The sequence below is a fragment of the Salvelinus namaycush genome, chromosome 36, assembly GCF_016432855.1.
Source record: "Salvelinus namaycush isolate Seneca chromosome 36, SaNama_1.0, whole genome shotgun sequence".
Taxonomy (NCBI): domain Eukaryota; kingdom Metazoa; phylum Chordata; class Actinopteri; order Salmoniformes; family Salmonidae; genus Salvelinus; species Salvelinus namaycush.
The window spans coordinates 6382648-6394975 of NC_052342.1; the positions used below are offsets into that span (position 1 = coordinate 6382648).

The 12328-nt window shown below is 44.5% G+C and overlaps 2 protein-coding genes across 4 annotated transcripts in view; one reads left to right on the forward strand and one right to left on the reverse strand.

Annotated features, from left to right (window-relative positions):
* Positions 1–1165: 1165 nt before the first annotated feature.
* On the forward strand, positions 1166–6430 carry LOC120030575 (uncharacterized protein C11orf95-like). Its single transcript, XM_038975993.1, has 5 exons — positions 1166–1670; positions 2155–2679; positions 2971–3312; positions 3566–4051; positions 4166–6430. The coding sequence occupies exons 1-5, from the start codon at positions 1535–1537 to the stop codon at positions 4654–4656; spliced, it is 1980 nt and encodes a 659-aa protein (XP_038831921.1). The 5' UTR covers positions 1166–1534; the 3' UTR covers positions 4657–6430.
* Positions 6431–8512: 2082 nt separating this feature from the next.
* Positions 8513–12328, reverse strand: part of LOC120030190 (reticulon-3-like) — a 33506-nt gene continuing 29690 nt past the window's right edge. For all 3 annotated transcript variants that reach the window (XM_038975540.1, XM_038975541.1, XM_038975542.1), the window contains 3 exons: positions 10733–10779; positions 9997–10055; positions 8513–9373 (listed from right to left, as the gene is read on the reverse strand). In XM_038975540.1, the coding sequence (XP_038831468.1) occupies positions 9325–9373; positions 9997–10055; positions 10733–10779 (155 nt within the window). In that variant the 3' untranslated portion in view covers positions 8513–9324. The remainder of the gene's footprint in view (positions 9374–9996; positions 10056–10732; positions 10780–12328) is intronic.

The window sequence follows — 12328 nt, forward strand, 5'->3', positions numbered from 1 at the left end:
TTTCAGGTTATGTTGATATAGGACTCGTTTTACTGTGGATATAGATACTTTTGTACCTGTTTCCTCCAGCATCTTCACAAGGTTCTTTGCTGTTGTTCTGGGGTTGATTTGCACTTTCCGCACCAAAATACGTTCATCTCTAGGAGACAGAACGTGTCTCCTTCCTGAGCGTTATGACGGCTGCGTGGTCCCATGGTGTTTATACTTGCGTACTATTGTTTGTACAGATTAACCTGGTACCTTCAGGCGTTTGGAAATTGCTCCCAAGGATGAACCAGACATGTGGAGATGTACAATTTTTTTTCTGAGGTCTTGAGTGATTTCTTTGATTTTCCCATGATGTCAAGCAAAGAAGCACTGAGTTTGAAGGTAGGCCTTGAAATACATCCACAGGTACACCTCCAATTGACTCAAATTATGTCAATTAGCCTATCAGAAGCTTCTAAAGCCATGACATAATTTTCTGGAATTTTCCAAGCTGTTTAAAGGCACAGTCAACTTAGTGTATGTAAACTTTGACCCACTGGAATTGTGATACAGTGAAATAATCTGCCTGTAAACAATTGTTGGAAAAATTACTTGTGTCATGCACAAAGTAGATGTCCTAACCGATTTGCCAAAACGATAGTTTGTTAACAAGAAATTTGTGGAGTGGTTGAAAAACGAGTTTTAATAAACTTGCGACTTCGACTGTAAATCTGCTTGAAAAACTATGGCAAGACTTGAAAATTGCCGTCTAGCCATGATCCCCAAAACCTTGACAGAGCTTGAAGAATTTTGAAAATAATCTGCAAATATTGTACAACCCAGGTGTGCAAAACTCTTATGAAAACTCACAGCTGTAATCCCTGCCAAAGGTGTTTCTAACATGTATGGACTCAGGGTGTGAATACGTATCTTTTTTTTCTTCATTAATCACATTTTTTGTTTTTACATTTTTCTTCTCCTTTGACATTATGATATTTTTGTAGATTGTAGACAAAAAATGACAATCAAATCCATTTTAATCCCACTTTGTAACACAATAAAATGTGAAGAAATCCAAGGGGGGAGGAGGGGGGTGTGGACTTTCTATAAACACTGTAAATCATTGATCTGGCCCCCGGGTCTGCGTGTCGCTGCGTGAATGCCGCTACTGTCTCTTTAAATTTACCCAGGAGCCCCTTAAGGAGCCCCAGGGGCCCCAAACTCGGCTCCCTACCCCGAAGACAAGCAGAGCCTTAAAATACATACAGGAGGCCGCTATAGCTTACCATACACAACAGATACTCACACCCGCAGACTCGAAGAAGGATATGACCGACCAAATGTCGAGCTGATATATGAAAAGTTAACTTGGCTCCAGAGCTGAGCGCGTGGGGGGACGAGGGGCACATTATAAAGACAGCACGGGGGCACCCAAAAAGCGATGGGTCCGAACGTGTTCTAGATAGCTTACAAAACGCTTGCCGAATGATTCTCCAAAAATACCGTGCCGCCCTGGTTTATCAAGGCGAATTGAAGGCAATCGTAAATAGTGTACCGTTGCAGAGTAATGGAAGAGAAAGAGACGGGGGAGAGCGAGCCTGTGGTCCACCCGTGTGCTGAGCAGACAGATTCTCTCTCATTAATAATAAGCGGAGAGGAGGAAGCAACACGAGAGCCGAGTGACTTGGGACACTGTTCAAGAGGTAAATATTGTCATGTTTTTGTTTCGAGATTATGGACACTCGAGCCCTCATCCGCCTGGCACCATTAGACACAGTTAATCCGTGTGACGGACAATGCCATCTAGCAGCATGTCCTCTTGTGTCAGTGGCTCCACTATAAACAAAGGCAAAATAGCATGCTGGCTGCTTGCTGTGATGCACAGTCGCCACCCAGCGGAAACCAGCGGCTGGCTAAATCGGCTAAATGGAGTCGCTTCCCCCGCTCTGATGGCTGTGGTGCTGTGCGCAGTATTATCCACAGATTAACGAAATTATTATGAATCCCTATTTTTGTCTCATCCTATTTCTAGCGCAATGAATATCTGGAATGTCAGGCAGAGTATGTACCACCAGTCATCTGAGAAATAGGCCATGAATTGTAGGCTATAAAGCTTTGAAATGTGCAGTTTCATTATATAACCTATACCTACTGTACTTGCATCTTCTAACACTCTCTCCCTCCTAGAGGAAGACGATCTGACCAATGGCCACGTGGACAATGACGGCGATGAGGAGATGGTTACCCCACTCTGCTCCCCGGGCACCAGCTACTGGAGTGTCACAGAGGGTCCCGACTCCCCCTTTCTCCTGTCCCCCGTCCCGGGCCCCTCGGGGATCAAGGAGAGGGTCCAACGTGCCTCCCGTCCCGGCTTCAGCCGCATCCCGGGCCGGGACCACCGGCGCTACTACCACGAGTATTGGCGCAGCGAGTTCCTGATGGACTTTGACCCCCATCGCCACGGCATGATCTGCATGGTGTGTGGGAGCTCGCTGGCCACTCTCAAACTCAGCACCATCAAGAGGCATATTCGACAGAAGCACCCAGATTCCCTGCTGTGGAGTTTGTCCGACAAGGAGGTGATTCGCTCGGGCTGGGAGAGCCACCTGAGTCTGGAGGGGGGCCAGAGGTTGTACTGTCCGGCCGGAGGGGTGGTCACCGTCTCGCAGGGTCAGGAGGAGCAGCTGCTGGACTGCGCACTCCGCTCCACCGGTGGGTTGGGGTTTCTGGAGACTGGGGGGGGATGGAATGAAATGACATTGGCCTAGTTTTATGATAAGATTATTGAGTTTCAGGATTTTGCGCTTGGTGGCAGTATGAGCATGTGTGTATGTTGTACAGTCATGCCCATGCTGCTAACATCCACTTTTACAGTAATGTAAGATGGTGATGTCTTTGTGCAGTGGCTTGGTGTAGTAGTAAGGCATTCCCTTTGTGGCCTATTCCGCGATTCACATTAACATACATTTCAATTGCATTTCCCCTCTCCATCTCTTCCCACAGGAAAACCCGATGGTATGGTGACCCCCAAACTCCAGCCCCGGTCCACCACCCCATCTCCCCCTACACCGCCCCCCCTCCAGCAGCAGGAGGAGCTCCCCGGGCCCTCGGCCCAGACCCTGGAGCGCTACCTGAACGACTCGCTCCACGCCTGGTTCCGACAGGAGTTCCTCATGGAGTACCAGGCGGAGGTGGGCAGGCTGGTGTGCATGGTGTGCGGCCACCCACTGCCCTCGCTCCACCTGGACCACATCAAGAGCCACGTGCTGGACATCCATCCTCAGTCGCTGGTCTACAGTTCGGAGGAGAAGCACTGCATCCTGCAGACCTGGGCTCAGACTCATGGTGAGACAGGGGAGGAGGGCGTAGTTGAGTATAACAGTACAGGGAAAGAGGCATTCTGTCACTGCAGCTCTAGTTTTTTATATGCAATATGTCTTGTGTCTTGTATAATGCTAGAAAGAGTTAAGTGGACTCTTTTCAGCACCGAATTAAAAAGCTTTTGTTGAAAAACCGCTTGATATTCTGTTATTCCCTATTGATGTCTTCACTCACTCATATACTCTCTCCCCACCCCCACCACATGCCCCAATTTCAGAATCTGACCCTCTGAACGACTTCATCAAGTCGGAGCCCAACACCAAAGACGAGAGAGAGGCTGGGGTGGACTTCTTCCCTGATGACCTGGAGACCATCCAGATCGGCGCGGACAACGATGAGGCATTGTCCCAGATACATGACATGGTTGGTAGCAGGGATGGAGGTGGTGTTGGAGCTCCAGAGGTGACCAGCCCCATATATCCTCTCCCTCTCCGCCAGCCCAGGAAGAGGCGTCTCCGCGGGGGCTTCCCCTGGCGTCTGCGCCTGGACTACCTGGTGGCCTATGGGCCTCAGGGTCGTGGCACCTTCTGCATGGTGTGCTCCCAGGCCCTGCCCGTGGCCAAGGTGAGCAGCTTCCGGCGCCACATTCAGGAGTGCCACCCTGAGACCACCAGCCTGGCCCGGGAGGAGAGAGAGGCCATGGCCGAGGCCTGGACCAAAGAGGCCCATACGGAAGACCACCTGGCCGTGCAGATGAAAGAAGGTAAAACTTACAAGTTCCCAAAAAATTTAAAAGACAGACTGTAGCTACTCTCAGAGAAAAAAAAAAAATACTAAGTGATTCACCAAGTGGTTTTTGCCCCCCCCCCCCCGACAGAAGTGGACCCCAGTGACATCATCAGCGTCCATGTGGCAGGAGAGATGGGTGAAAAGACAGCACCCGACAACAACAACAACCACCGGACCCCCAAGATGTCCGCCATCCAGACAGTGAAGAAGGAGGAGGGGGTCGCCACCATACCTGCCACTCTGGGACGCCACGGACACTACCCGGGCAAGGACCAGCGGCGGAACTACCAGGTGCGCTGGCGGATGGAGTTCCTGATGGACTATGACTGCCGGCGACACGGGCTGATCTGTATGGTGTGCGGGGCGACGTTAGCCACTCTTAAAGTCAGCACCATCAAGAGACACATCCAGCAGGTCCACCCTCACTCTCTGGAGTACAGCCCTGACGAGAGACAGCAGGCCCTGCTCAGCTACAACCAGACTGCCCCGCACTTCGTCCACTCGGACGACTGTTTCTCCTCCCAGGACCACGGACACTCGGCAGTCGGAGAGACGGCCGCCAGCCTCTTCGTCAGTTAAGATGAGGGGCGACAGGCACGGTTGTTCTCTGTTCTCCCCGCTTCAACCCCAAGTCTCTCTTTCTCAGGAAGTTAGAAACATGAGGCTTGGTAGAGCCCTGTCGCGAGTGGTGTCTGGCACAGTCGGTGATTGATGTGTCAGGGAGCGTACAATATAGCACTTTCTGTCCCAAAAATGTACTTAAACCTAGCTTTGGGTGTGTAGGTGATTGAATGAGAGGGTGTTTGAGGTTTATTGCTTAAGACAATGAACGCCACTTAAAGATGCGATTATCTTTATTCACTTACGTCAAATACATCAAGTTATTTCAGAAATTCCTTATTTACAATGAGGTAAAGGGACTTCCTCCATACATTTTTCTCATTCTTGAATGAGAAGATCTTACCTTGCATGTCTTTTCCAGTGTCACAGTACTGTTGTTGCACCGGCCAGCAACTATTTTTGCTTCTCATGAGTCTCCTTAGCAAAAAGTTTCTCACACACACAAAAAAATCTATTTTATAGTGTTGAATATTAGCTTTTTTTTTTTTTTTTACAAGCACTTTTAGACATGTTTTTTACAAAAGGGTTTGTAATTGCGGCCATTTTGTCTACTTCATTGATCAAAGTAAACGATGCCACGTAAATTTCATTTTGCATGGCAATTCTGAAGTCATGCATGATTGTGGAGGGATTGCCTGGAATGGCTTAGGCGTTTTTATAAGAGAGCATATTTATACAAGATTTCACATGCAAGACTTCCATTTCAGTAACTCACCTATTACAAGGTTTATGCAACAAAGTGATTAAAAAAAAAGTATACTATTACAACAGCGTCAGGAAATAAATCGCCAAATTGACCACCTATGAAATGAGCACCTTGGTTGCCCTTATTTCAGTGATCTTTAAAATATCTCCACCAGGAAAAGCACAACTCAGGGATTGTCCATTTTCCATCTGTGCTCGCTCTTTCACTCGCTTGTTATAGCGCATCAAAATTACAACACTAAACATGACAATACTTTACAACCCATGGACTAATTGATTTGTTCAAAGAACCAGATGGCAGCATTTCTCCAGTTATGTGGAGAGGAGGGACATGAGTGTTGAATACCACTCTTTCTCTAACCTAAGCTGCCTTAATTGGTGACTCGGGCTGGATCTGAAATTGTTACCAGTCAAATCTGTGCTTTCTCCGTCCTTGTTTCATGAATTCCTCTCAAAGCGCATTGCAGGGCCAGAGGGACCTTGAATCCTCTCCTCTAATGCACTTCAATAGGAATTGAGGAAACAAGGAGAGGAAGCAAGGATTTGACAGCTAGTAATGTTTTTAGACACAGCCCTAGTTTGTGCAGTGGTCTTTTTAGCATGCAGGGAATGGGCAAGGAGTGGTGAAATACTTATTACATCTGGGCTTTGAGCCACGTTGGCCACAGAAAGGTTAAAAGCTTTGTGACTCAGCACTTATTATTTAAATATGAATAGAACTTAAATATGGTGAATATATAATTGAATAAATAAGAATAAACCTTGTTTGTTGCAATGATTTACGTGTATGTTTGTGTCGGTGTGTATAAGGGGCACGTTAAAATGACCCTTTGGTGGTACTTAGTTGGCTTGGGTGAGGACACAAGCAATGATCTTCAGTTTTATTTAGGGACTGAGTCCCTCATCTTTCCTCAATTTCATATGTTTCAAGTATCCGCTCTGCATTTCGTCTGTACATGGCGAAAGGTTGTTGAGACATGCATTCTGTCATAAATTATACCTGTAATAAAGTGTCCGAATAATATTGTCTGACTGGTTCTCTGGGAAATGATGGCTAAAATTGACTCGGTCATTTGCAGCTGGTAATAACTCATAAAGCAATACATTTGCTGATTGGGTTGACCATGTCTGTGTTATCTCAACATGCAGACCTGGTCTAAAATGAGTAGCTACAGTATTATCTTACCAAAACCACTCATATCACCATCCCATCCCTCTGTCCAGACGGGAGTGCGAATGCTGGACTCAATCTTGTTTTCAAACTTGACACAAATGTATTTCCCCGTGGTTCAGACATGCTGTAATGTTTAGTGTTTAAATCTTGTAGAGCAGACCACAGATGGACAAACAAATCAGCCAAAACTGTGTCCTTTGAAATATGTTTATTAATTCCACTTTAACATCACTACAGGGACCACAGATTTATTTTTTGCAAATTTTCTTCACCCCCAAAAGCTCCAAAATGTGATCAAAAGTCATTGCTAACAGACAGAGCTGGAGATATTAGTTAACACACCTAGTTACCAATATAGTCAAAAGCTAAACAAAGAAAGCCAAAGAAGACTCCTGCCAACCCCCTCCAAGAAAGGAAAAAAACAGCAGGAAAAATGAGAAAAAAAATACATGCTTCAAGGAAACCAGTTTAAAATGTAGAATTATATCGTAATTGACAAAGGAAGAATAAAGACACTAAAGTAAGAGGTCTGTATTATAATCTATTGAAAACATAGGTAGCATTGCTTTCAATGAAAAGGTTGAGGGGGAGCGCCCATGAAAAGCCTGACTGTCTGGAACACCTTGTAATCACGAGGTCATCATGGCAACTGATAGTATAATTAGTTCAGCATCACAAGGACACAGTGGTTTACAGACATTGGATACGTTCGACTGTGGGTGAGCGTGTATGTGTGCGCGTGTGAAAAACAAACATCCAGAACAAACATGTCCAATAGCTTGAGCCGATGAATTGAGGGTAGAGTTAGACCTTACCCTAGTGAAGCAAGTAGAGTATGTGTCCATTGGCTTGAATGAACAAGGGAACCAATAAGCATTGTTGCACCACATCTCTGTGAGGCGGTGTGCACACTGACAACATCAGGGCCACTGTGAAACACTGGTTTTCATGCATGGGGAGGAATGTTCTATCATTGTTGCAGGGTAACATTCAGCAGTTAACATACATTTGAGTAGTAGTAGTAGTAGTAGTAGTAGTAGTAGTAGTAGATGCATTGAGGCAATGCGAAACGGTCATTGTATAATTTATGTTACAACATTAGTGTTTTATCTTTAGTGACCATCCAATGTAGAGGGATTCCTCCCAAAATTACAACGGAGGTGCAAACTTACTTCGAGCACAAAGGAGTATTGACGATCAGAATAGGAACAGTCTTAATATTTTTCAAATTCAATTTCTAAAATCCCTTTCGAAGACACTTTGCCATTGCAGAAAAGTAGCCCTAAAATAGATGGTTTTTATTGATACCAAAACACAAATTTAAGCAATCACAAATAATGATCATCTTATAAACAAAAACAAAATGGGTTAAGAATATGATACAGCCTACATAAAAAAAGTGTGCGAATGTTTCCAGCTCATGCAATGACATGCACTACATGGCATTCAAAGAAAAAATGTACTAAAACCCATTACAACACCCACCAAATCTTTTCTTGCATCTATCGTTCCGTCATAGTTATACGTCCAGCTACTGTCAAAAACTGGCCGTTCTTTGAACCCATATCCAAGAGGTCTCACTGGAGAAGTCAAGCGGTTATGAAGCTTCATGAAGCAACTATGAAGCTTTATGGAGCCTTTACGAGGCTGAAAGGGTGTCAAAAGCAGCAATCCTATAAGCAATAAGAATCATATCAATAATAGTAATAATATACTTTTACAGGCGACCTTGAAACATTGATGTCGACTTGAACAGGTGCGACAAAACACAAGTTATGACCGCTGTAAGAGGGAGTTCTCCTTTCATAACAAGCAAGGCTAACTCGTTTCATACAGCAGAGAAAGAGGGACCCCGTTGTAGTGTATATACAGAAATATTATACCAAATGCATTCAAATCAAACAGGGTGAACTAGACCAAAAGTATCACAGCTGGTTCAGTGTTCCAATCCTTTTATTTCAACCTGCTCGTGGGATAAAAATAAAAAAAAGTTCAGTGCATTGCAGAAACGTTATACATACATAAGTGCCTTTAAGGTGAACAAAACACAATAACACCAAAACAGGCCAATCCGTAACAGTGAAATCCCAGTACCACGTTCCAAACACAAACTTGATATATTTTTTGTTTATCCACACAGCTGTCACAGAGCGAGAGAGCAGGAAAAAGACAAGCCACAATTTACACCCAAAGGTACGTTTTTAAAATCATTTTGCTCTTTTTATGCGTTTTACTTTTCTACTTGTTTTGTTTACTTTCAGCTGAATATATTAGTTAAAAGTACAGACATTTGCTTTTTTTGCGAGACTAACACTCATCCTCACTCGTCAATGACAAACCCTACACACTCCAACTGTACACTACAAAACCAGGTCATAGATTCCGTCTAGTTCACTTGACCCCTGCATCATTTTTTAGTGTGCCCAAAGACAGGCGTCCTGCCACGGCATTACATCATTTCCTCCCGCTAGACGTGTTTCCTGTAGACACAGTAGGCGAAGTTCTTTCTCTAAATGCTCTTAGTTAAGCTGCACGGTTTTACATTGAATATTGAGTAGCATTACTTGTTTTCTTCTACCTAGCTGGTTCAGTGCAGATGGTATGGTGGTTGGTGGAAAAGAGGGAGGGAGTGGGGGTTAGAGGGTGGATAGGGGGAGGAGGACTGAGAAGGAGGGGATGGCAGGGAGGAGGGGATTTAAGATGGGATAAATGTGATGAGGATGGTGATTTAGATGTCTGCGGGCCGCTCATTCAGCTTTCGTACGCTTGACGGCTCCAGGGAGTTTCTCTTGCAACCTGGAAGAGAAAAGACAAAGAGAACATGTCAACATACACATCTCTGATATTGTATATGAAACTGTTAGTTTAGGTAGATTGTATTCTTTAAAAAAAAAAAAAAATGTTACCCCCTTTTTCTCCCCAATTTCGTAGTATCCAATTGTTAGTAGTTACTATCTTGTCTCATCGCTACAACTTCCGTACGGGCTCGGGAGAGACGAAGGTCGAAAGCCATGCGTCCTCCGAAACACAACCCAAACAAGCCGCACTGCTTCTTAACACAGCGCGCATCCAACCCGGAAGCCAGGCGCACCAATGTGTCGGAGGAAACACCGTACACCTGGCGACCTGGTTAGCGTGCACTGCGCCCGGCCCGCCACAGGAGTCGCTAGTGCGCAATGAGACAAGGACATCCCTACCGGCCAAACCCTCCCTAACCCGGAAGACGCTAGGCCAATTGTGCGTCACCCCATGGACCCACGGGCCGGCTGCGACAGAGCCTGGGCTCGAACCCAGAGTCTCTGGTGGCACTGCGATGCAGTGCCCTAGACCACTGCGCCACCCGGGAGGCCCTAGTTTAGGTAGATTGTAATCGGAGACATCCTGTTGGCATTTAAAAAGTTTTGGTTGGGATCACTTACTTAGCCATTGTGGTGTTGACTTGAGTGCGTGCAATCTCCATGTAGCGATCAATCTGGGTCTGGGGAAGACAGAGAGGAAGACAAGTGAGTTTTACATTAAATTACAGATCGTCTGGGTCAAAAACAGACCTGATCCGAATAACATGAAACAATGCCTCATTGTTCAAACAAAATGAGTTACGAGATAAAAAACACAAGTAGACAGATGCCACGACTGTTACCGTATTACGGTTGTTATGGTATTAGGGGTTGTTATGTTTACCGCGTGTGTGTTTAGAAGAGTAAAATGCAGCCATTAATCTAGGCCTCCGTGAATTCAACAGACCTATACAGTTCACAGTAAGCATGTAAAAGATATGGAAACATTAAGTAAAGGTGATGACTTTATTCAACCAGACACTTAAAGCCATCTTGTAACTGTGACAGCAAAGTGACTTGTCCCGTCAGCCTTGTCCTATGCAAAAATAGCCTCCAACGACTCGGAGAGCCCAGTCATCCAGTGAGGTCACACAGAGTGGAACGGCGGGTGATGACTTGTATGTGCCCGCAAAGTGATATCATCATCATCACTGTTCATGGGTGATCCAGAACCATATATAGGTCTAGCTCTAGGTAAATGGCATGATTCACCAGCATGACTCATCTCTACATAGTTCTAAAGCACGTAATGCAAAAATAAAGTTCTCTGCTTCTTTGATGTTATAAGACGACAAAGGGTCAAGGGTCAGACTCTCACCTTGTTCTTCTCATAGAACGGGGGCACGGCAAATAGGAGGATGTCAGCTGGAGAGAGAAAGAAAAACTTTGAAATAACAAAAATAACAACTGACCTCTACAAAAGGCAAAAAGCATCACAGGACTATATAAAGTTACCATTTATAGTCCATCACAATAATAATAAAGTCGCTTTCAGGGACGTAGACAAAGGACAGTGCAGAACATTTTACTAGTAAGAAATCCCCCCACAAAAACAACCAATTAGGCTGTAACACCTTGTAAACTGCGATGGCGTGACACGCCATTAAGCAAGTTTAGATCAATAATCCAGTGTTTGTCAGAGCAGCAGGCTATTGGGTAGTGCTTGTCTAATGAGCCAATCATATGAAGGCCACAGTCTGTCCCGCCAGTGACCTCCGACTATCATCAGTCTTGTCAATATAGGGAAAGGTCACGGGTGGACACTGAACAAGTGTGACACGCTAACAACACGCTAACAACACCCACACAGTGTTCTAGTCTCACAGCAATTGTCCTGAGTTTCTATTCTAAACGATGCCGTTTACCAAGCATTATAGCGATGTAATTGCACAGTAAAAGTGCTGGGACTGGGTTTTTAGTAATCCAGTGAGATTCTGAACTAACGTTAAATTATTATTAAAAAAAATAATTCTAATGTAAAGGAAAATGTTTGATGATAAACCTTTTATAGCACATTTCATGAACTTTGACCCCTTTCAAGTGTGTCCCATTGCCCAGGTTGGTTTAAACATGCATGAAACATTTGAGCATGAACCGGAGAGGCGAAGGAATGTGAGAGTGGACAGTTACCGTATGTCCACAGGCGCCTGAGAAATGGAGGAGCTACATCCCCACTTTCAAAATAGGCGTGCAAATATTACATGATTAAATCTGTGAAATAACTGTGTGTCTGTATGCACCTATGCGCAAAATGAAAAAGCACAAGATATGTGTACCTTGATAAAAACCGCTCTGCTTTGCTTGGTAAGTAATAACGACCAAATAAGCCATTTCTACCCTTGGTGCATCAAATATGTATGCTACCGAGACAAGTTTTAAACATTTTCATGGTGACACTGACAGCGCTTTAAACAACGGAGCCAGAAAAATTCCATGTCAGATGAGAAGCGGAACAGTCAAGCAATGTGTTTGCTAAGTCTACACTTTTGTTATTGCTCTTATTTTCATGATTATTCTGTTTCTTCCCGATTTGTTGTCAAATACATTTAGCCTACTCACTGTGGTGTGTTGTTAAATAGGCCACTATTCAACAGAATGACAATTAAACATTTATTAGAAATGAACTTATAGCAGCCTGGTCCTGTAACTGCGGAAGACACATTTCAGTTGAAGGCATTCAGTTGTACAACTGACTAGGTATCCCAAAATGTGTGGTTTTAAGAAGCAAAACGCAGTTACATCATGTATGCAATGCTGTTCTTTGTTTCTATTCATCAAATTAGGCCGACACAACAACAAAATAAAACCACATTTTATACGAGTAGCTTGAAAAAACATGTTTTTGTATGAAGTAGCTATTATGAAAGAAAAGGTTGGAGACCACTATTCTAACCCAAACTGTTCAAATATGACC

Excerpts from the sequence above, each read along its gene's own strand:
- LOC120030575 (XM_038975993.1), top strand. The coding sequence starts at position 1,535 with ATGGAAGAGAAAGAGACGGGGGAGAGCGAGCCTGTGGTCCACCCGTGT. Across the intron at positions 1,671-2,154 it reads CTTGGGACACTGTTCAAGAG|AGGAAGACGATCTGACCAAT; the intron begins GTAAATATTGTC and ends TCTCCCTCCTAG. Across the intron at positions 3,313-3,565 it reads GACCTGGGCTCAGACTCATG|AATCTGACCCTCTGAACGAC; the intron begins GTGAGACAGGGG and ends CCCCAATTTCAG.